Consider the following 25,215-nt stretch of genomic DNA (forward strand, 5'->3'; position numbering starts at 1 on the left):
GGGAATAGTCATTTTTACCCCTACGCTATCCAACGCTTTCCCTACTGTTGTACTCTCTGGATAGGGAATAGTAATTTTTACCCCTACGCTATCCAACGCTTTCCCTACTGTTCCTCTCTCTGGAGCTGGAATAGTAATTTTTACCTCTATGCTATCCAACGCTTTCCCTACTGTTGCACTCTCTGGAGTTGGAATAGTAATTTTTACCCCTACGCTATCCAACGCTTTCCCTACTGTTGTACTCTCTGGATAGGGAATAGTAATTTTTACCCCTACGCTATCCAACGCTTTCCCTACTGTTCCTCTCTCTGGAGCTGGAATAGTAATTTTTACCTCTATGCTATCCAACGCTTTCCCTACTGTTGCACTCTCTGGAGTTGGAATAGTAATTTTTACCCTCCCGCTATCCAATGCTTTCCCTACAGTTGAACTCACTGGAGTGAGAATAGTACATTTTATGCCTACGCTATCCAACGCTTTCCCTACTGTTGCACTCTCTGGAGTGGGATCAGTAATGTTTACCTTTACACTATCCAACGCTTTCCCTACTGTTGCACTCTCTGGAGTGGGAATAGTCATTTTTAACCCTACGCTTTCCAATGTTTTCCGTACTGTTGCACTCACTGGAGTGGTAATAGTAAATTTAACCCTCTCGCTATCCTACGTTGAAAATATTGTATATGTTTTGTTAATAATATGTATATAAATATATATATATATATATATGTATTAAAAATAATATTTATTTTTTTAAGTTACATTCATTATTTATTAATTTTAAGTTTAAGTATTTTAAGTATGTTTAAATTAATTATATTTATTATTATATTAATTTTAAATTACTTTTAAGACATTTAAAAATTTGATATTTTGACTGTCTATATTTTTTACAACGATATTTTGGAGTCGATATTTTTGTACTTACCTGTTTGAAGATAGAAATTCGATATTGTGGCATTTAATATTTTCTCCACGATATTTTGGCAGGTCGATATTTTGCTCCTTGATATTCTGTCAGTGATCCGTATGCAAGGGGGGCATTTTGACGCAAGAAAGGGTCATGGAAGTGACGCAGTGAAATCTATAATATTTCACTGCGCCACTTCTAGGACTCAAATGCATCAATTTCTTATGCCTGCCTCACAGCAGGCGTAAGACTGACACAGGCCCTTTCAAGTATACATTGCTGGAGTTGCGTCACTTTTGTGACACACTCCAACAATGCGTCACTTTTGCGCCATACAGATATGTCAGAAATACTGACGTATCTGTAACTCCTTGCGCCAAGATGCGTCATACTGTAAATATGACGCATCATTGGTTTCGCAAGGAGGGCGCAGTGAAAAGGGACGCATCGCTGGTTTCACGCAGCGATGCGTCACTTTTCATGAATGAGGCCCTAAGTGTTTTGCGACGAAAACAATGGTAATACAACTCTGACATGCTCTTAGGAAGTGACACCATTGGCACACCCCTTCCTAATAGGGACTCACAAGTCACCAATGCGAAAAATAGCATTTGTACATACCTCCACCCTTTTTTACGGTGACAAAGGGGACGATTTCCTGTTTACGTCTGCAAAAAAAGGTCTTAGATCTGGCCCAAAGAGGTAAACCAGGGGGCATGTATACCCTACATATGGGATTGATATCTGTCTAGTTAAAAAATCGGTTTACAGGTTAAGTACATTAAAGTTTGAAGATTCTGCCGGGATAGGGCACCGCCTCAGCAAACTAGTTCCAGTTCCATCAGTGGCACATCTACCAAGATATGGTCCAGTTCTGTTTCTCATTGCACTGACACACTTTGTAAATTATTTTTATTGCAGAAAAGACCAGCCTGGTATGCGATTTTCCCGCCGTCCCAGAAGCGGGAGAGGCAATATGCATTAAAAACACTTTGTCACACAGCCATTCAGCCCACACCCCGGAGGTCGGGCGGCGTTTGCAAGATGTATGTTGAAGGCAAACCAATTTAGCCGGGGTGGATAGTCTACATCACAGTAAATATCTGCTTTTGTGAAGTGGGCTTGAATCCCATTAAACCCTCAACTCCCCCCCCCCCCCCCTTCAACTTGTCAACTGTTCAGCCACTTGATACACCTTGGGTTGTTTTTCAAGAGTCTTTGGTCACGTACATACACCAATTTATCAACAACCATTTCCACTCCACCCCTTCCCCCTCCCCCCGCAACCGCCCGTTTCAGCATTTCCGTTTCCCCACGGGGTCTCATGTACCAGAGGTACCTCATTGTTGGGCTACATAGTCCACACATGCCCCAGTATTGCACAGTTCATATTCCAGTCCTCCTTTTTCCCCTTGGCACTCTCCCTCATTGCCCTCCCTCCAAACCGTGATACTGTCTCCACTTGGCCCACACCCTTCGGAACTTTTTGGGACATCCCCTCGCTTTATAGGTCACCCTCTCCGCTGCCATGTAAAGGTCGAGCCCCCGTCTCCATTCCTCAAGGGTCGGCGATTCTGCTGCTCCCCAATATTTTGCAATGTCTCGCTTGGCGACTACAAGCGCCAGAACCAGAAAAATGAGCAGGGGGCGAGGCAGGTCCACTTCAGTAGTCAGGCCCAGTAGGGCTAACTTAGGCTCTTGAGTGAGTTCCACCCCCAGAACCTCCCCCAGCTCTGTAAAGATGTCTGTCCAGTAGTTTTGTATGTTTGTGCATTGCCAAAGGGTGTGATAGAAGTGCCCCTGCTGACTACCACACCTCAAGCATGTGGAGTCTGCTATTTTCCCCATCCTGAGCAGTTTCACTCTATCAAAATACGTCCTGTGTAGCACGTTTAACTGGATGATGCGGAGCCTGGACTTGATCGCCACCTCCCGGGGGTGCATAAGGACCATCTCCCAATCAATATCTTCCATCTCACCCACCTCTGCCTCCCACACTCCCCTCAGTCTCACTAGGTCGCCCAGCATATTATTTGTCAAGGTTTTATAGGTGAGGGAGACCGCTTTACCCAATATGTGTTCCTGGAGTAGTCTACCCTCTAGTGGCGCATACTCAGGTATGTCTGCGAGTTGTAGCTTTTGTGCCCTCCAAGCGTGTCTCAATTGCATGTATTTGAACAGTTGTGTGTGGCTGAGCCCAAATTCCGTCTTGAGAGCCTGGAACGTCTTCAATTGCCCCCTATAGATCATGTCGCCTATGTGGGACATACCTATATCGTCCCAGCGTTGGAAGCCTCTGAGTTCACCAAGTTCCGGGAGCCACCGGCAGTGCCACAGTGGTGTTTGTCTGGTGAGCTTTCCCTCCCAGCCCATGCGTTTGGTGGCTTGCCGCCATGCCTTCAGTGTGATTGACGTCGCCGGTAGCAGCGATGCCCCGATCCTCCCACCATACAAATAATAGAGAATGTTTCTGTTCGCTAGTGTGTGTCTTTCCAACATATATGTCGGGTGGTCCGCCTGGACATGGATCCACTCGTTTATGGGCGTCAGGTGTTCCGCCCAGTAGTAGGCCTCCAGATTCGGTAGAGATATGCCCCCACTATATTGGTGTCGTTGGAGTGTCTGTAGAGCTATTCGCGGCTGCTTTCCCAGCCATAGGAAGGTACGGAGATCTGCATGTATCTTCCGTAGCGTATCGGTCGGGAGCGGATAGTATTCATTCTGGAGTGCATAGAGGAACTTGGGCAGGGTGATCATTTTGTACATCGCTGCCCGTCCCAGGAGCGTGAGCGGTAACCTTTTCCATCTGTCCATGTCCCTCACTGCGTCTCCCATGATTCTGTCGATATTTTTGGAGAAGGAGAGTTTTTCATCTCGGGTGATATATATCCCCAGGTATAGAAAGCCCGTGGAGGTCGTGACCAGGCGGTCTGGGATGTTTCCCCACTGCTCCCTCCCTTGCGGATCATATAGGACCGACTTGTGCCAATTGATGGTGTGGCCCGCCTGCGAGCCAAAGCTGCCTAGTTCCCGGAATAATTCTGGCACTGTTACGTCGGGGTTGGTGACGTATAGGAGCACATCATCCGCGTATAGTGATATCTTTTCCTGCATCGCCCCTGGTGTATCTAATGAAAAGCCCTGGATGTTTGGGTTCCGTCTGATATTAATTGCCAGGATTTCGATGGTAAGTGTAAACAGTAGGGGGGATAGCGGGCACCCTTGCCGTGTGCCCCGTGCGACCTCAAATTCGCGGGATAGTTTCCCGTTCACTCTCACTCGAGCTCTCGGGGCATGGTATAGGAGCCGTATCCAGCCGCAGATCGCCGGACCAAAGCCAAACCGCTGGAGCACCGCCATAAGGAAGGGCCAGTGCACCGCGTCAAATGCTTTTTCTGCGTCAAGGGAGAGGAACCAGTGAGGTTCGCTCCTTCCCTTGACCTCCTGCAGCCAGTTATGGGTGCGTCTAAGGTTTAGCTTTGTCGCCCTGTCCGGGAGAAACCCCGACTGGTCCATATGTATAAGGTCTGGGATCACCGCCCTCATGCGTGTTGCCAGGATGGTCGCTAATACCTTCACTTCGATATTAAGGAGGGAAATGGGGCGATATGATGCACAGTCCTCTCTAGGTTTGCCCTCTTTGTGGATCGGCACGATGGTGGCCAGCGCGAGGTCTGGTGGCAGCGCGTTCTGTTGGAAGGATTCAGTAAGGAGATTTTTAAGGTGCCGGGTCAGGAGGTCCGACGCTTTTTTGAAAAATTCCGCTGGGAACCCGTTGGGGCCCGGCGTCTTGCCCGTTTTCAGTTTTGCTATGGCGTCTGCAATCTCGTCAAGCGTTATGTCGGCATCTAGGGCCGCACTGGACTCAGGTGATAGGATTGGTATCTCAGTCTGTTCCAGGTATTGTAGTGCCTCAGCTTCGTCCCCTAGGTCCCTAGCTGTGTAGAATTGCTCGTAATGGGTCGCGAACGCCTCCGCTATCTCAGCGTCGGTGTTGCGCACACCACCATCTCCCGTTTTGATTTGTTCCACCCACCGTGCATCTCTGTCTCTCCTGCTGAGCCAGGCCAAGAGCCTACCCGACTTATCCCCCACATCGTACAGACGATGTAGAGTTGCTAGCGACTGTGTCTTCGCCTCATTGGAGACCAACTCCCTATATGTCCGCTGGGTATCTAGCAGGCGCCGCAACGTGTCCTCCCCTTTATGTGCCTGATAGTCTTCCTCCAGTGTCAGTATGGAGGCCTCCAGGGCTGCCACTTCCTCCTGCTGCCTCCGTCTCGCCTCTTTCAGCCTGCCCTGTATTCTGTCTCGTAGTACTGGCTTCATCGCCTCCCAGAGGGTTATCTTAGAGACAACGGACCCTTCATTTTCGGCTATGTACACTTTAATGTCCGCCCTGACTCCGCTGGCAAGTTCCGGGGATTGGATGTCCCATGCCGCCAGACGCCATTCAGTTCCTCTCCTCCGTCTCGCCCCCCCCACTTTCGCGTAAAGGGGTGAGTGGTCAGAGATACCCCTCGCCTTGTAGTCCACTACATCTTCCGCCGTTAAGTGTTGCCTAGCCATAAAAAGATAATCTAGCCTGGAAAAGACTTTGTGCGCCCCCGAGTAAAAGGAGTAGGCGGGTTGTGTGGGGTGTCTCCATCGCCATATGTCCGTGAGTCCTAATGTGGTCATCGTTTGTGCCAGAACTGTCTGTGGTCCCCCTCTACGTGGTATCCCCGTACGGTCTAGTTCGTCTGACATCACGTCGTTGAAGTCACCTCCCACTATCTGTATGGTGTCCGCCGTGTCGATGAGGAGTGATGCTATCGCTTGAAGTGTACGTGGTTGGAGCTTTGGCGGCGCATACACCGACACTATAGTGTATCGCTGTCTCCTCCACATCCCTTGAACCCCAACATATGTGCCCTGTGGGTCGCTCCATGTGTGCGTGACGCAGAAAGGTGGCGACTTTTTAACCAGAATCGCTACTCCCCTCGAGTCCGAGGTGTACCCTGCGTGTGCCAGAACCCTGAGCCTACCTCTCGCTATGAATGCACAGTTGTCACCTTTAAGGTGCGTCTCCTGCAGGAGAACGACATCCGGCGCTAGCCTCTTAAGATATGCGTTCACTAGACCCCGTTTGACTTTCGACCCGAGGCCATTAACGTTCCACGTTAAAATGGATAGCGCCTCTTCCTCTCCTGGTTGCGCTGTTAGTGTACCTGCCATTGTGTGTGTTGATTCTTAGCTGTTAGCGGTGCATACGGTGGGTGTGTCTGTGGCCGTGGTAGAGTATGTTTTCTTGGGTGTTCCCCAACTGTGGCTTCCCCCCAACCTTGTTCCCCCTTCCCCCAACTCAAGATAACTCTGTTCCCCCTTGGACCCCCCCCCTCCCCACCACCCTCCCCTTCCAGCCTCATCCCCATATAGGACCGAGCTTTCAGCGGGAGACGGTCTGTCGCCCACCCGCTCCTCCCCTCAACTTAACCGGCCCTCACCTTTCACCCCAACTCGAAAGGCTGTGAGAGCACTAGTTCCAGTGTCGCTTCTAGCCCAATGTCTCAACCAGTTCAAGGAAAGAAAAACATGTACACTGGACCAGGAAGAGATAACAAACACAAGAAAGTACTGTCAACTTGCGTGTCTTCATGCCTCCCGGCCGTCTTCTCTAGCATGCCACTCTGCAGTGTTCATGAGTGTGAGTCTTGCGTAGCGGAGTCAGTTCCGCTCTGTTTGCCGGACAAGTCCTGTTCCAAATGGCGGATCTCCTTCTCAAGCGGGTGCATCGAGTCCCGTTCCTCACTGGGGTCTACCTCCTCAGGTTCCGATATTCCCTCTTCCGCCCGATCCTCGCCGTCCCCTTCTGAGAGTGCCGATTGGCGAGGGTCCTGTCTTCGTGCACCCGCAGTGGAGGATTCTCCCGGTGATTCCGATCGCCCTCTTCTGGCCCCCGCGGATGTGCGGGCTTGGTATGGTGTCCCAGGCGTGCGGGAGTGCAGCCTCCTCGATTTCCGCCTTTGTGGTTGTGGGAGGCCCCAGCTGACTCTCTCTCTCAGCGACCTGTCCAATTCCTCGCGTCCTGCCGCCTCTCTACTATTGAGGACAGGCCTCTCCTCCAGCCACTGCCATGCGTCCTCAGGGTGTGTAAAGAAGAGTGATTTGTCCTTGTAAATAACCTTGAGTTTCGCCGGGAAGAGCAGCATGTAGGTGATCTTTAGCGCCCTCAGTTTCGCTTTCACCAGGTCGAAAGAGCGACGCTGTTTCTGGACCTCCTGGCTATAGTCCGGGAAAATCATGATGTTAGTGTTCTCTAGGCGGATCTCCCCCATTTTCCTGGCCTCACGAAGAATTAGATCTCTGTCGGCAAAGTTCAGGAAACGTGCAATCACAGGTCTAGGTCTTGCGCCCTCCGGGGGCTTCGCCAGCAGTGCCCTATGGGCCCTTTCGATTACGAAGCATGCCGAGAAGCGTGCCGTCGGGAAAGTCGTGGTCAGCCAAGTGTGGAGGAAAGCTGCCATATCGTTCTCCTCGATTCCCTCCCTAAAGCCCACAAAGCGGAGGTTGTTGCGGCGTGCCCTATTTTCCGCATCATCCACCTTCCAAAGGAGTTGTCTGTGGGATGCTTGGAGTTCCACCATGTCTTTGCGTAGCGTGGTAATTGAGTCTTCCGCCTCTCCAATACGAGTTTCAGTTTCAGTGACTCGCGCCGAAAGGTTCCGGAAGTCCTGCCGGAGGAGGGTAACCTCGGACCCCACCTCACCTATTTTAACTTCCAGCGCCGCTCTCGACTCCTGGATGTCGGATCTTGAGGCTTGAATGGCCGCTAGGAGTCTATCGGTGTCCAGAGAGCCTTCCTGAGTAGCATTGGGGTGTTCCCTCCCTGGGCGGGAGGTCGCGAAATTGTCCATGGGGCCTTGCTTCAGGGCTCTAGGGACAGGATCCTTCTTTCCCATGGTCGTCCACCGACGTGGTGTACCGCACTGGTGCCGGTGAGTTCCGCTCCCCCCCGCGCACTGGTCGCCGCAGTCCGTACGTTTCTCGAGATTGCGCGTTTCAGCCGCCAGAGCCCACTCCGTGCCCCGGGATATCTCCACGTGCTTCCGCTCTCTGCCCGTTGGTTTTCCCTTCACCCCGCCGGCTGGACGCCCAGCACCCCTGCTGTGCCAGCTATCCGCCTTTCTCTCCAAGTCTCAAGGGCCACTTGGGCTCTCCCCAGGAGGATCCCGCGCGGCCGGCAATCATTCGTGGACGGAGAGTTGGTTTATGAGGGAGAAGGTCCACGTGGAGGAGGGGGTGGGGTGGGGGGGGGGGGACGAGCAGATCTCCGGGTCTGTGGTCTGACACAATCTAGGTCGGAGGCAGCAGCGTCTTCTTCTGGGCCCCCCCCGCAGCTCCGGGCTCCACCGTCTCAAGACACCTCACTCCGGTGTTTGCCTGCGTGGGCTCCCCTGGGGCGGCACCCAGGAGCCTCAGGGTCCGCCGGCACCTCCGCTAGTTGCTGTCCGCCCCCTCTCCGCGCCAGCACCAATGCTTTCCCCCTTCGGGTTGCGTCGTTGTCAGGCGCAGGGTTGCCTCAGGTGGGCGCCATGTTGGTAAAGAGCAGCCCCGTCGGAGTAAGGTGCGCGGGGCCGCTCGCTGCTGCTCCTGGTCCTCTGCGGGTAGGTGGGGAGTCCCTCTCAGGCAGCGCACGCCATTCCCCGTCGGGCCCCGTCTCCCCCAGGCAGTCCCGGGTCCCCGACCGCCGGTCAGGCCGCCATGTTGGTAAAGGGCGGTCGCGGCCGAGGAGCAGTGCGGAGGGGGGGGGGGGGGAGGACTCCCACCGCTCACCTAGGGCTCTCCGTGGGTCGCCGCCGCTCCAGCCGGGGTCCGCTGTGCAGCTTGGTGTTCTCCCCCGGCATCGGCTTTCGGACTCCTCGCCGCCAGCACCTCCTCTCACAACAGCGGCTCCACCGTCACTCGGGGTCGGTCCGTGCGGGCTGTCGGGCCGCAACACCCCCTTTCCTGCTCCGCGCCCCGTAGTGCCAGTGCGATGTCCACCACTGTGCTCCGCTCCTTGTCGTCTGGTGTCCGGCTGAGGCTAGCTCCGATCCCGGGGCGCCATCTTGGTTTTGCCGCCTCCTCCTTCTCTGACCAGGAAAACCCCGCGAAAGATAGGGTTCCAGCGGTTCCGTGGACCTTTCTCGGCAGCGTCGCAGCTTCAGCGTCTCTGTACGGGCTCCGTGTGGCGATTTTAAGATCTGTGGCATGAAGTTTATGGCGGATTAAGGTAGCGACGGCCGGGAGCTCCCGAGCCTTGCGTCTAGCTCGGCATGCTGCTAAGCCACGCCCCCGCACTGACACACTTTGGAATGCCTATCACAGATGCAAGCACTCTAGTGCCATGTCCCAACGGTGCCTGCATTGTGGGAAGAACAGTTGTTTTGTAATTAGGGGTCTCTCTGTGCAAAAACACTAACCTTTGACCCTTTTTAATAATTTCATATGTGCAGCGGAATACAGCAAACGTGCAAAAAGGAAGTACCAAACAGTAAAAAAAGATATTTCTCTTTATTATGTCAGCCACAGGTAGGAGTAACATTTTGTCACAAACTCATGTTAACAAGTCTTGGTACATATGGGTTTGCATCACACTACATCGAAATGCCCGTGTTTTAGCCATGTGACTTCTACCTGATGCAAGGTAATGAAAGGCAGTATAATGTGATTGTTTCATTACATTTTATTACAAAACATGCAAATCTCATTTGAGTGTCTTTGTAGATCCCAAAAATGACTAAGAGGCCAATAACGATATTGGTCGGAAACGTACTGCCTGACACCATCTCGGAATCAAGACTTACCGACTTGTGGTTCCACCTGACCGATTACGACGCGACCAAACACTGTTCAGCCAGATAACCATTGTTTCGTATGGGAACTCGTGGTCTGCCTGACAACTGGCCATAACACAGGCAACTGTTCGTAAATGGGAGGTGTAGGGAAAATAGTGCAGCCCGTCGCAGACACCCCATGGTATTTGCCACGCAGTGCATGGTTTTGCAGTGGGTCCCTTAGGTACCCACTCAGACACCAACATAAGGCCGCAGGATGAAGGTGGCCCTGCTAGTGGCCCCTATATTTACTTTTCAACTGCTTTTTCGTGTTAGACAGGCTGACTCGGAAAGGCAGTTGGAAATCGATATTGTAATCACGTGGTAGGAAACGCTGCCTATAGGAGTCTACAATGCGGATCCGACCAACACGGATACTCCGAGAGCCGGTCGGAACTGATTCAGAATAACTGCACAGTTTACCTTCTGACTGCGAACATTGTAATCGGTCAATCGGAATGTAAACCGACTGAGTTGGTTGGTAGGGCTCCAACACAGTAGAGGAGAATCCGGCTGACTGTCGGAGCCTTTCCGACCAACATTCTGTCAGGACTTCATCAAAAAATGAGGTTTTCCCATTTACATTTTTAGTAAATCTGGGCCTTATTTTTGAAAGAGTTTGACACAATGAGCATTCTGAGCAAATCTATTGCACATCCAGTTTACTGCAACCTGCTTGATTTTTTTAGAGTCTTCCACATGCAAAAATGTGACATAATGTGTGAACAGATAAAAAACAGAAATTAAGCCTCATGCTTAACAATTCGTTTTCTGAGCTTACCCAGGCCTTCAAGCACAGAACATATCTTTTGCATATGATGCATTTTTTTGGTTGCATTTATTTATTTTAATTCAATATCTGTTTCCCAGGATCCCCTACTCATTTTGGAGGTGGTCCCTATCCCTTCCTAACCATCCTACAACATTTATCAGGTGTACATTTCCAACCAAATCCAGTGTCAAAAAGCACATGCAAAATGCATACAGGGTAGAGATGCCCATGTCCCTCACCTACTTTGGTACAAATCAATGCCATTGATCACCCACAAATGTCACCATTGGTAGATTATTTTATAATATAAAATTCCCCCATGATGTCACAATTTTTAGTGTAAGTGCGTTTCCAATTTCAGTTGTAAATTTTGTAAATCAGGGACCTGAATTTGCAATCAATGAATCTCAATACCATTGTTAATCAGGGCCTCAGTTTGTTATTATTGACCTGAAATGGTTTTCAGAGCTCAGACCCTTGTGCTAAATGTCTCGCATTCACCCCCCAAAGCCACTTTTGAAAGAATCTTCAAGAAATGGAACCAAATGACACTGACCAGGAAAAAATATCTTCATATAACATTTAAGCCTCCTTCCAGGTGCTTGCTCTAGTACAACAAGGGAGAAAATCCTTCTCACTAGCTCATCTGTCTTATATATAAATGTATGCAAGCATCCGATAAAAGGACTTTTTGAATGCAATGCTCAGACATTAATAAAGCATCCTCGCTTAGATTTAATCTCGCCTGGCCAAAGGGGTGTTACTCTGAAACCGGTCAAAGGATGCTTGTTTCTTTTGTAGGAAGGACCTGGCCCGGCAGTTCAGCCTGCAACCCCACCCAACAGACCATACTCAGTTGGACCCCGTGAAGGACGAAGCCACTGTAGGATCCCACAGGCTATTTCCACAACCACCTGCTACGCCTTCCAAAATGAAGAGTTGGTCAGACAGTAGAGAATGCAAGCTTACTTTATTGAATATATGCTCCGCAGAGGAGCCGCAGGTCAGATCTTCACCCTAAGATGGTTGCCGAGCGGGACTAACTCCCCAAGGCATGCTAATACATGATAAACCCTTCTGGGGCATCAGCCATGCCTCTTGTGGAAAAGTACTAACCTGAGCCGGGCATGAAGAAAGGGGGTACAGAGAGATGAGCTAACACCTGCCAGACACGGGTGTTATCAGTACTCCAAGGCCAATGTGATGGGCCTCAACGTCTCCTAACGTGGGAGCAGAATTACACGTAGACAAAGGAATGTACGACATCTATTCATTAGCAAATCGGACTTCAACATTGGACAGCAGAGAAAGAATAATAACGTTATACTGTTTTACAGTTCTGCTGAAGCAGGCAAAAAGCAAAATGGTGGCTAGTGTGGATGCGCCCTAAACAGACTTCTAGTAGTCGTAAATTACAAGATGGAGGCACACAAGCCAACAAATCTTACATGCCGCAAGGATAACTCAGTGGGTTTTATAGTGCTAATACAAATGGAGTCTATTTAGGCACATAATTCTAACCTACATAATATGTATAAATGCACAGTAAGAAAGGGAATTGAAAATCTAACACCCACTCACGACAGAAGACGCCTTGAAGACCAATATGAACATCCTCTCCGGAGCATCCTCACAACCCTGCCTCCCCACATCTTCCACAGGCCACCATGTCTGTGGCACCCAAACTATGCCAGACGATCAACTGCTCACTAGAAACCGCCACATTCACCGATAACTGGAATCACGCTAAATGAAACCCCCTCCTGCAGCAACCCTCTGCAAACCCGACAGACCGTAAGAGCTTCAGGCCCATCTCACTGCTTCTATTCGCAGCCAATGTCATCAAAAAGGCATCAGCACTCAGCTAGCAAACTTCATTGGAGCCGACAAGGTCCTGGACATCTCCCAAACTGGATTTCGCACCAACTACAGCCCAGAGACCGCCCTACCCACCTCCATCGATGACATACGCGTCCTCCTGTACCAGGGCCATACGGAAGCCCTCATCTTTCTGAACCTCTCAGCTGCCTTTGACTCTGTCTCCCACTGCATACTAGCCACCAGACTCCACAATGCTGGCATCTGAGGAAAGGCCCTCGACGGGACACGCTCATTTCTCACAGGCAGAAATCACTGAATCAGACTCCTGACCTACCTCCCAGAACCAACAGAGACCAGATGTGGAGTTTCCCATGAGCTCAAAATCGTCTCCTACACCGAGGACACCCAGCTCATCCTCTCCCTCACCAAGGAACCCACCATCACCAGGCACTACTTTCAAGACGTGATGAAAGCAGTTTCCCCCTGGATGAAGATGATCTGCCTGAAAATCAACTCAGAGAAAACAGAAGTCCTCATCCTTGGCTCCACCCTCTCTGCATGGTATTATGCCTGGTGGCCCCTTGCCTTTGGAAACCCCCCTCACACTCCTCCTGACAGACCATGCACAAAACCTCAGCATCATACTAGACTCATTACACACTATAAACTGCCAGATCAAAGCTGTTTGCTCGCCCTGCTTCAACACTCTCAACATACTCCCAAAAACTTTCAGATGGATCCCCTCCAAATCCAGAAAAACGGTCATGCACACCCTCATCGCCAGCAGACTGGACTATGGCAATGCCCTCAACGCCGGATTCAACAAATGATTTTGCAAGCTCCAGACATGCCAAGGGTTGAAGCCATACTGACCCTAGACAGCCCCCGTCACAACCACATCACCCAACACCTCCGTGATCTCCACTTGCTCTCCATCAAAAGAAGGATAACCTTCAAGCTCCTCTCGCACAGATTCAAGGCCCTCCACAACATCTGGCCAGCATACTTAAACAACCGCCTCTCCTTCCACCCCCCCCCAAGAGACACCTATGATCAGCGGACCTCTCTCTGGGCACCATTCCACACATCTATAAGAGCAGACCGAGTGGTAAGTCCTTCTCATACCTCGCAGTCCTGACCTGAAATGACCTCCCCGATCTCCTCCCCCTCCTTCCCCTCTCCCCCGCCACCTCCCCCTCTCCCTCCACCTCCAGCAAACCCCTACACTGCTCCAGTTCAGGAATGACCTTAAGACCTGGCTCTTCAGATGACGGAGCCGCCCCCCCCAAGCCTTGAGACTAACCCTAGGCAAAGCACTACGCTACGCTTGCGTAGTTTGCAAAGTTTGCGCAACTCCGCAATACACAAACTGCACGTAGCACAGTGCAAACATGCGTAGCGTAGCGTAATGTAGCGGTCAATTCAATTCAATTCAATAAGCTTTATTCGGTTGAAACAACCAACCATAAAAGCACGATATATAATCACTTTACATAAAAGAACAATAGATAACAAGTCGACATCCATATTGAAAATGACATACAAATACTGATTCCATTAAAACATCATAAACTGCGTCTAATGTAAATAATAAACTCATAGCAGCATTTTTGGTAACAGAAATCCAAGGCACGTAGGCTTCAGAAAGTGCAAAGTGTAAAGTGCAAGGTGCTTAATTAGTGAGACCATCCCCAGCCATAAGGGAGATGGTTAATTACATTAGAACAACACACTCTTCCTGGAATTAATTGAACTTAAAATAAATGTTGCAGTATAAAAACAAATCTCAGGTTCTCTTAGTGCAAAACGTAGGGTCATGGCAGCATTAGTGGTTTTGGCGTCATACTTTTTAAACAATGGTTTAAGATAAGCAAATCTAAAAGACAGGAACAAATGGCATAAAAGAAAAAAGTGCAAGGTGCTCTGCTTTGTGTTCCCATCACAAGGGCATGGGGAAACAGTGATCTGTTTCACCATAGGGAACACAACTAAGTGAAGCCCAAGTCCTAACCTCATTCTAGTTAAAACATAATGATGGGAAGGTCTCGTGACAAGTGAAAGGTACGTTTGGAAACCCCCCATATCTATATGCAGATGGTAAAGCTGATACTTGGTTTGCTTCCCTGCTATTTTCAGCCTGCGTTCGTTCTTATGGAGCAGGAAGGTACTCTTTAACTCCTGTTTGGACAAACCAGATACTTCATTTTGATTTTTCATGATAGTTCGATCGAATATGACCCCAAAAGAATTGGCTAAATATTTAAGCCCGGGGATCTTTAAGTAGTTATCTCGTTGCAGGCAGTCATTAATGATAGACTTGGTAAAAATGGTCTCCTCCTTTAACCATATTGATCTCCATAACTGAAGGGGTCTCAGGGCTATTAAATAAATCAGATAATTAGGACCGACTTACCAATGAATGAGTTTGGAGGAGGCTGAGGCCAGGAGACATAAAAGCTTTCTTAAAAACAGATTTCTCTTCCATTTGTAAATCGAAGCAGGGTTGGTATCTCCAAAGCCCAGCCCCATAAAGTGGAACCGATGTGCATCTTGCTTTATAAATATTAACCATGTCTTTAACCCCTTCCATGCGGTCGCGATTCCCCTGGTGTGCTTTAAACAACACGAACAGGGGCGGGCCGTGACGAACCCCAGCCGTCATCAGCACATGAGCACCGTAGTGCATGAAGGCTGGGGTTCGTCATCAGCATGGAAGGGGTTAATGCGATGATCCCCCAAGTTAGAAGCAAATTTAAAAACACCATATATGGTTTTACTAATTTTGGCCCGGACATGAGACAATTTGTGGTTCCATTTCCCATCTGAAGAAAAGGAAATACCAAGTAGCAAAAATGATCCACGTTTTCAACTATGTTGCTTTCAATAAAGAAAGTTTTCAAACTCTTATATTTCGGCAAGCATACTATTGTAAAAGTCTTAGCCTTGTTAATCATCAGCTTCCTCTTATTGATAAAAGCCGCAAACTCATCAATTAACCTCTGGAGGCATACCGGCGTTCTAGATAAGAGCACAGCGTTGTTCGCATAAAGCAGGACTGGGACTTCCTTGCCTTCCACTAGTGGGGAATGCGCCCGTATCAATTTAAGCGCTGAGTCCACTTCATTAATAAATAAAGTAAAAAGCTGCGGGGCTAGAACGTAGCCTAGGCGGATACCACGTTTTACGTTAAAATTGGGAGTATATTCACCCTTATGGCCGTACCATACTTTGGTCGATAATTTTTCGTACAGCCTAGCTAAAAAGTAAATAATGGGTTTCGGGCGCCAAGTTTACGTAAGACTGGACATAGAATAACATGATCCACTAAATCAAAAGCACGGCTCAAATCAACAAAACATAAAAAGAGCCGACCCTGTTTGGCTCGTGTGTATTTTCCAACTAAGAGCTCCAGGTTAATACTCTGTTCTAACATGCCTAACCCCTTTCTAAAACCATATTGTGCCTGGGCCAAAATACCATTTTCCAGAACCCACTCCTCCAATCTTGACAATAAAACCCTGCCCATAATTTTGACAGAGGAGTTGAGTAAGGAAATGGGCCGATCGTTTTTGGCTTCAGATTTATCACCCTTTTTATAAAAAGGAATAATGACAGATTCCCCCCAAGAGGATGGGGAACCCTCAGTTACTGCAACGTCAAAAAACCTTGTTAGTATCGGCCCCCTCAATTCTGGTATGGATTTATATACATCGACAGGGACACCATCTGTACCTGGTGCTTTCCCCCCTTTGTTACTTCCTATGCCTATCATGAACTCATCAAGAGTGACATCAAGCGGGATAATGGGCCATTTATGTAGATTTGTTGTATCCATTATGGGTGAATGGCTTGGGTTAAAAATGCTAGTAAAGTGATCCACCCATTCCTCACAGCTCACATGAATTAAAAGCTCTGGGGCGGATTCATTTTTAAGAAGTTTAGAGTTCATTGTATCCCAAAATAGTTTACTGTTGGATGTTTCTGCCGCTAATGCAAGGTTATCCCACGCCTCCTGTTGGAGCGACACCTTCCTATGTTTTAGATTGGAATTACATTCTACTCTTACATCAAGAACTAATGCTTTATCCCTTGGTTTAGTCGAAAGTGCTTTTTTCAGCCGGTTCAAAGAAACTGTTCATGAATGGTTGAACCAACCCCTGGCCTGTGTTTGTTTCCTAGATGGGGGCACAGTAAATATTTTAGAAATAGATTCAATAATTGCAAAGAAATTGGTCAGGACCTTAATTGGTTCAGTCTCAACCAATAAGCTCTCTTCAGTTTCGTTACCACAGGCCTGTACAATATTTTTAGTTATTTTACAAGAGTTGGTGCCCTTCCATTTAGTTCTAGTACCGTTTGGGTAGTACGGAGTAATATTATTAATGACCGTACATAATTCAACAGTCTTGTACCCCCATATATGCAGTCTCATCATAATACAATTGTGGTCACTCATCGACAAATCGACAATCCTTGGGGTTGAACATAGTTTCACATTATTGGCAGAAACAATTACATGATCAATAATACTATGTGCTGACCTTCCGGTAAAGGTTGGAATCTCCTGCCCGCTCCCATCCTTTGCACTCTGAAAAATGTCTAAATCAAATTCTGCTAGAACCGCATTTAGGGTATCACCATAGGAAGTATGTGGGAAATGTAAGTAGTCATTACCATCATCGTTTTGAAACCCACAAACTTGTGACATAGACTGAGGGCAGGTATAAACATTAAAATCACCAAGCCAAACAATATTCAAATGAATAGTATCCACAATAGCCAATTTGCAGCAGTCATTTTTTGCTTGCTCGCGTTTCTCAACGTCCAGTTGGTGACCGCGAGCAAGCAAAATGACAGCCCGGCGAGGCTTTTTCCTCGTTCGCGAACAGCAACATCAAGTTGCCGATCATGAGTGTGGAAAATAAACCTCCTGACGAGATTCTCAACGCAGGGAGGTCAGGTTTCTCATTACGAGTGGTCGTGTATTCTTGCGATGAAAAACTACCAGTTGCGTTGAGAAAGCTGCAGCTCAAATAAAAATCTAATCGAGTGTCAGAAAACTACAGCTCGCACTGTGCAAATTGCCGTTTTCAATGGCTTGTCCGCACTGTGCAATCATTGAAAACGGTATCTTGCACAGTTTGCACAGGGTACTACGCAGTTTGCGTAGTGCTACACGTAGCTCACATAGTGCGAAGTGCACTTCGCGTAGCTACCCATTTCGCTACTTTGTGAACTACGCCCAGCCCTACTTGAGACGCATGAGTAGCTGGCTTTATAAACCCATGATTGATTGACTGCATAGCTGCCCGTCCCAAGATCCATATGGATCCCCTGCATTTCCAGCCGTGCTTTCAAGCCCAAAAAGTCTTAGCCTTGTTAGTTGTAAAATATTGTCGAGCTATAGAGCAGCACCTTTTGTATTCTGACATCCTCCCGATCTGGAAATATTGAAAAACACGACTCCCTCCTCCTGAATACATTTCTAACCTTTGTTCTTCTCTTCTCCCTTTTAAGGTACAGTGTTTCCGGGTCATATTTTGGGAGCCATTCCTGTTACAGAAAATAGTTTCAAGGAGGCTGTTCTGCCGCCCTTTGAGGACGCCTTAGGTTCCTTGACGTCTGTCGCTGAAACCTTGCAGAAGAACACCAACCTTGCGCAAGTCATTGAAAATGTTCGCCCACTCCTGGAGTCGACCCACAAAAGTCTGTCCAAGGCGGAGGAGGCATGCAAGGCACAAGTATTATCACTGAGCGCAAACATACAAGAGCACCATGACAAGACAGACCATCTGAACAAAGAAGAGAATTCGATGCAATCTAGGAAAGAAGTTTATAAAGAGCTACTCACTGGAAGTCAAAGCCGGAAGTCCCTTGCCAGCCAACTAGAAACAGCAATGGAAGATCTCCAGAATGCAACTGATGCTATGGACAGAGCGACGCAAACATGGTACGATGCACTGGAAGAAAGGAAGAGGGGCATTGGCCTGCTGCTGCTTCCTTTTGCTGGACCAGTAGTAGGTATATATTACTCTTGATTCATATTGAATGTCATAAAGAAATAACACACTCACATTCCTATCACTTAGTCTCAGACAAAACCCAGATAAACACATAGGACCAAAATTTCAAGGCTTTTGTGCAGCGCAGGGCAGCAACATATGTTGCGTCAACTGGCGAGAGCTGAAATGTGCCACAGCTACAAAGGATTGGCGCAGTAATGCCCTCTCCATGTGCTGGCACACTCTCTGCAACCATGAATCAAGGCAGGTACCCTTGCACCCTAGGACAAGGGTAGGTGAGCTGTGGGCAGGATAGTTTTGTGCAGAAAAGATTTTCTTCCTGCACGAAAACTATGTTTTAATGCATCTTCCTCTATTCATGAGTGCTGCGGAATGCAGCCCACATGCAGAGAGGAAGAAAGGAGGAAACATAACAACAATGTTCTCAGTATGCCAGCCTCAGGGAGGGGTGAACCCTTGCATAGAAGTCTTGAAAGATATACATTTTCTTCAGAATCCATGGGTGGATGTACAGGAATGCCCATGCACCATGCATTGAAGACCTTTGATGCATTACTTTTGGTCACATGTCAACACAACTTGTCAATTCCGTTAGTTTTTAAATGTCATCCTGGATTTTAATCCGGGTTTGTGTTTGAAAAGCAACACAAACTAATGCGAAATCTGTGCACATCTGTCCCTGGTTTCTAACACACACACATTCACACAGACAGGTACAACACTCTGGAAGACATATTCACAACACCTTAGCATGCTCACACTCATGCATACACTTAAAGAGGCTCAGCTGGAAAGACAACTCACAAACACATACATACACACACATTCACACAGACAGGTTGAACACTCTGGAAGACATATTCACAACACCTCAGCATGCTCACACTCATGCATACACTTAAAGAGGCTCAGCTGGAAAGACAACTCACAAACACATACATACACACACACGCACACAGACAGGTGCATCACTCTGGAAGACATATTCACAACACCTTAGCATGCTCACACTCATGCATACACTTAAAGAGGCTCAGCTGGGAAGACAACTCACAAACACATACACACACACACATTCACACAGACAGGTGCATCACTCTGGAAGACATATTCACAACACCTCAGCATGCTCACACTCATGCATACACTTAAAGAGCCTCAGCTGGAAAGACAACTCACAAACACATACATACACACACATTCACACAGACAGGTTGAACACTCTGGAAGACATATTCACAACACCTCAGCATGCTCACACTCATGCATACACTTAAAGAGGCTCAGCTGGAAAGACAACTCACAAACACATACATACACACACACGCACACAGACAGGTGCATCACTCTGGAAGACATATTCACAACACCTTAGCATGCTCACACTCATGCATACACTTAAAGAGGCTCAGCTGGGAAGACAACTCACAAACACATACACACACACACATTCACACAGACAGGTGCATCACTTTGGAAGACATATTCACAACACCTCAGCATGCTCACACTCATGCATACACTTAAAGAGGCTCAGCTGGAAAGACAACTCACAAACACATACACACACACACATTCACACAGACAGGTGCATCACTCTGGAAGACATATTCACAACACCTCAGCATGCTCACACTCATGCATACACTTAAAGAGGCTCAGCTGGAAAGACAACTCGCAAACAAATACACACACACACATTCACACAGACAGGTGCATCACTCTGGAAGACATATTCACAACACCTCAGCATGCTCACACTCATGCATACACTTAAAGAGGCTCAGCTGGAAAGACAACTCGCAAACACATACACACACACACATTCACACAGACAGGTGCATCACTCTGGAAGACATATTCACAACACCTCAGCATGCTGACACTCATGCATACACTTAAAGAGGCTCAGCTGGAAAGACAACTCGCAAACACATACACACACACACATTCACACAGACAGGTGCATCACTCTGGAAGACATATTCACAACACCTCAGCATGCTCACACTCATGCATACACTTAAAGAGGCTCAGCTGGAAAGACAACTCACAAACACATACATACACACACATTCACACAGACAGGTGCATCACTCTGGAAGACATATTCACAACACCTCAGCATGCTCACACTCATGCATACACTTAAAGAGGCTCAGCTGGAAAGACAACTCACAAACACATACACACACACACATTCACACAGACAGGTGCATCACTCTGGAAGACATATTCACAACACCTCAGCATGCTCACACTCATGCATACACTTAAAGAGGCTCAGCTGGAAAGACAACTCGCAAACACACACACACACACACATTCACACAGACAGGTGCATCACTCTGGAAGACATATTCACAACACCTCAGCATGCTCACACTCATGCATACACTTAAAGAGGCTCAGCTGGAAAGACAACTCACAAACACATACATACACACACACGCATACACTTAAAGAGGCTCAGCTGGAAAGACAACTCGCAAACACATACACACACACACATTCACACAGACAGGTGCATCACTCTGGAAGACATATTCACAACACCTCAGCATGCTCACACTCATGCATACACTTAAAGAGGCTCAGCTGGAAAGACAACTCACAAACACATACATACACACACATTCACACAGACAGGTTGAACACTCTGGAAGACATATTCACAACACCTCAGCATGCTCACACTCATGCATACACTTAAAGAGGCTCAGCTGGAAAGACAACTCACAAACACATACATACACACACACGCACACAGACAGGTGCATCACTCTGGAAGACATATTCACAACACCTTAGCATGCTCACACTCATGCATACACTTAAAGAGGCTCAGCTGGGAAGACAACTCACAAACACATACACACACACACATTCACACAGACAGGTGCATCACTCTGGAAGACATATTCACAACACCTCAGCATGCTCACACTCATGCATACACTTAAAGAGCCTCAGCTGGAAAGACAACTCACAAACACATACATACACACACATTCACACAGACAGGTTGAACACTCTGGAAGACATATTCACAACACCTCAGCATGCTCACACTCATGCATACACTTAAAGAGGCTCAGCTGGAAAGACAACTCACAAACACATACATACACACACACGCACACAGACAGGTGCATCACTCTGGAAGACATATTCACAACACCTTAGCATGCTCACACTCATGCATACACTTAAAGAGGCTCAGCTGGGAAGACAACTCACAAACACATACACACACACACATTCACACAGACAGGTGCATCACTTTGGAAGACATATTCACAACACCTCAGCATGCTCACACTCATGCATACACTTAAAGAGGCTCAGCTGGAAAGACAACTCACAAACACATACACACACACACATTCACACAGACAGGTGCATCACTCTGGAAGACATATTCACAACACCTCAGCATGCTCACACTCATGCATACACTTAAAGAGGCTCAGCTGGAAAGACAACTCGCAAACAAATACACACACACACATTCACACAGACAGGTGCATCACTCTGGAAGACATATTCACAACACCTCAGCATGCTCACACTCATGCATACACTTAAAGAGGCTCAGCTGGAAAGACAACTCGCAAACACATACACACACACACATTCACACAGACAGGTGCATCACTCTGGAAGACATATTCACAACACCTCAGCATGCTGACACTCATGCATACACTTAAAGAGGCTCAGCTGGAAAGACAACTCGCAAACACATACACACACACACATTCACACAGACAGGTGCATCACTCTGGAAGACATATTCACAACACCTCAGCATGCTCACACTCATGCATACACTTAAAGAGGCTCAGCTGGAAAGACAACTCACAAACACATACATACACACACATTCACACAGACAGGTGCATCACTCTGGAAGACATATTCTATAACTTAAGTCGGAAGATAAATATCAGCCCCTTTAATGCAGTGTTCTGTGTTAGAGGGGCGTGCAATGGGTGTTGCTGGGGGCATTCCCAGCAAGATCCATGGCCTTTTGACACTGCCCCAGATTTATGAGAAATCGTGAATCTGAGGCAATAACAAAAGCTTATGCCACTCCAGGGGAGGCGTAAGGGAGGCGCAACAGGGATAAATATCTTTATTTCTCCTCGTTTTTCCCTTTTCTATGTGTGCTGCATTCTGCAGCACGTAGAAAGAGGAAAAACTTCTCGTGATTATTTTTGTACAGAAAGGTTTCCCTTCCTGTACAAAAATAATCATCCCCACAACGCAGGCACCATTGCACCATTGCACCATTGAATATTCAGTGCTTATGACTATTGATGAGGATCCCCTGGAAGAGAAGAAGGTAGACCCACCTCCTACCTTACCTAATTTACCCACCAACAGTGGAGCAAGACTGGGGGTCGCCATCTACTTCTAACAGCAGAGGGCTGGGGGCTGGATTCAAAGTTGGCAGGTCCTTTGAAGTTCCCTCTTCCGCAGAGGCAGATCCTGCAGGGAGGAGGTGTGACGGCCTCTGCTCAAAGCAGCCATTGCCTCTGGATCTGGAGAGCTCTGGCTGTCTTCCCTGGGGTCTAGACGCATGTCTGGTGATGGCAGGCTGGCAAAAACTAGACATGGACAACCCCAGTGTTTGGCAGGCTTTCAAGGATTTTATTGTTTTTTCCTTTAAAAAATCACTTTTTTGCTTTTTTAAAAGTGCAATTTGGTGCATATACATGCCCTTAGGGCATGTATGTGTGCCACATGTGCACACATGCACATGTAAGGGGTGCAACAGGGTCTCCTTTTGACACCCTGGAACCCCTTGAAATTGCTCCTGTTATTTGAAATTCTTTAATACCGAATCGCAAATAGTGAATATCTTACCATTCATTCCTATGGGCCTCCTAGTCCATTGGAAAGAATTCGTAGGTATTCCTTATTAATGAATCTGAATTAGTGATTCATTATTAAGGAGTTTTAAGGAATTGCTACTATTTTAGAGATTCCTACCTACATTCAATTTTGCGAGTCCTTAATAGCGAGTCAGTAAAATTCGCTATTAAGGACTCGCAAATTTGAATTTACCTACATCTGGACTAAAATCTTTTTAAAACACTTCCTCATATCCAAATGTTAAACAACTGCAATGATATGCTTTGCCCTCTGATAAGTGCATGGTTTGAGTAATATCTTAGTTTATATGTATTCATACACAACAGTGTTACAGTGTACCGATAAACATGTAGTCTTTTTTCCCATTCTGTTAGGTAATATCATAATCTTTAAAGCAAAGGAAGTTCAAAAAAATGCAGAAAAGGAAATAAAAGATTCTAGAGCGTTAAGAACAACACTCAAGTATGATGTGAACTATTTTGAATCTAAGATTCTATCCACTGAAAGAAATATCCGTTCCATAGAAGAGAACCTTCTGGCTAACAGGGCACAAGTTCAAGCCCTCCAACAGGATCTAAACTCGGAAAGGGCACTGCATACAACTTGGAACAACTTCCTCGTCTTGTTGAGTAAATGCACCAGTTTGCTGAGCACTGTGGCTGCCAAGACCAGTCCGGGAAGCATGTCCCCGGGGCTCAGTGAACTACTTGATGGTCTGCTTGGAGTCTTGAATGAAATTGCAGTGGCTTTACGACCCCTGGTTGAAGGTAGTTCAGATCACTCATCCCTGATTTCTGGTAAATTACAAACCGTCATACAAAAGCTGGAAGAGGCTAACCGTGGGTTGAAGAAAGCTGCAGCGTCCTAAATCAGTGCGTTCCTAAAGCACTGCAGTGTGTGGCGATCTCTGTAATCTGCCTTTTTTGTATTTTGCTCCGCAACACCTTTGAGTGAAACTCTCACATCTCCTTAGCTTTGCTCCTTAATTGTGAATGGGCTGCCAGCTGACCAGGCCCTCAAGTCTAAAGAAGGCATAACATCAGGCAGAGCATCAACTCCCTGCCAAACCCACCTCTTCCTTGTTACAGAGAAAACTGCGATCCCATAAACCTTGTGCCAGCACATTGACAACAACAACCCTGCTTCATCCCACAGCACATTGACAACACCAACCCTGCTTCATCCCACAGCACATCGACAACACCAACCCTGCTTCATCCCACAGCACATCAACAACACCAACCCTGCTTCATCCCAGAGCACAGCACATCACCAACACCAACCGTGCTTCATCCCACAGCGCATCAACAACACCAACCCTGCTTCATCCCACAGCACATCGACAACACCAATCCCGCTTTATTCCACAGCACATCGACAGCACCAACACCGCTTCATTCCACAGCACATCGACAACCCAACCTTGCTTCACCCCACAGCACATCAACAACACTAACCCTGCTTCATCCCACAGCATAATGACAACACCAACCCTGCTTCAACCCACAGCACATCGCCAACACCAACCCTGCTTCATCCCAGAGCACAGCACATCACCAACACCAACCGTGCTTCATCCCACAGCGCATCAACAACACCACCCCTGCTTCATCCCACAGCACATCGACAACACCAATCCCGCTTTATTCCACAGCACATCAACAGCACCAACACCGCTTCATTCCACAGCACATCGACAACCCAACCTTGCTTCACCCCACAGCACATCAACAACACCAACCCTGCTTCATCCAACAGCACATCGACAACACCAATCCCGCTTTATTCCACAGCACATCGCCAACACCAACCCTGCTTCATCCCATAGCACAGCACATCACCAACACCAATCCCGCTTCATCCCACAGCACATCGTCAACACCAACACTGTTTCATCCCACAGCACAGCACATCACCAACACCAACCCCACTTCATCCCACCGAACATCGCCA

At 47.7% G+C, this 25,215-nt stretch overlaps 1 protein-coding gene across 1 annotated transcript in view; it reads left to right on the top strand.

Annotated features, from left to right (window-relative positions):
- The window catches only part of LOC147736942 (uncharacterized), a 38,115-nt gene extending 13,738 nt beyond the window's left edge, over positions 1-24,377 (top strand). The window contains exons 2-3 of the mRNA XM_086934116.1: positions 17,876-18,379; positions 23,637-24,377. Coding sequence (XP_086790242.1) covers positions 17,876-18,379; positions 23,637-24,130 — 998 coding nt within the window. The 3' untranslated portion in view covers positions 24,131-24,377. The remainder of the gene's footprint in view (positions 1-17,875; positions 18,380-23,636) is intronic.
- Positions 24,378-25,215: the final 838 nt, after the last annotated feature.

This window comes from Lissotriton vulgaris, chromosome 1_1 (assembly GCF_964263255.1).
Source record: "Lissotriton vulgaris chromosome 1_1, aLisVul1.2, whole genome shotgun sequence".
Lineage (NCBI taxonomy): Eukaryota > Metazoa > Chordata > Amphibia > Caudata > Salamandridae > Lissotriton > Lissotriton vulgaris.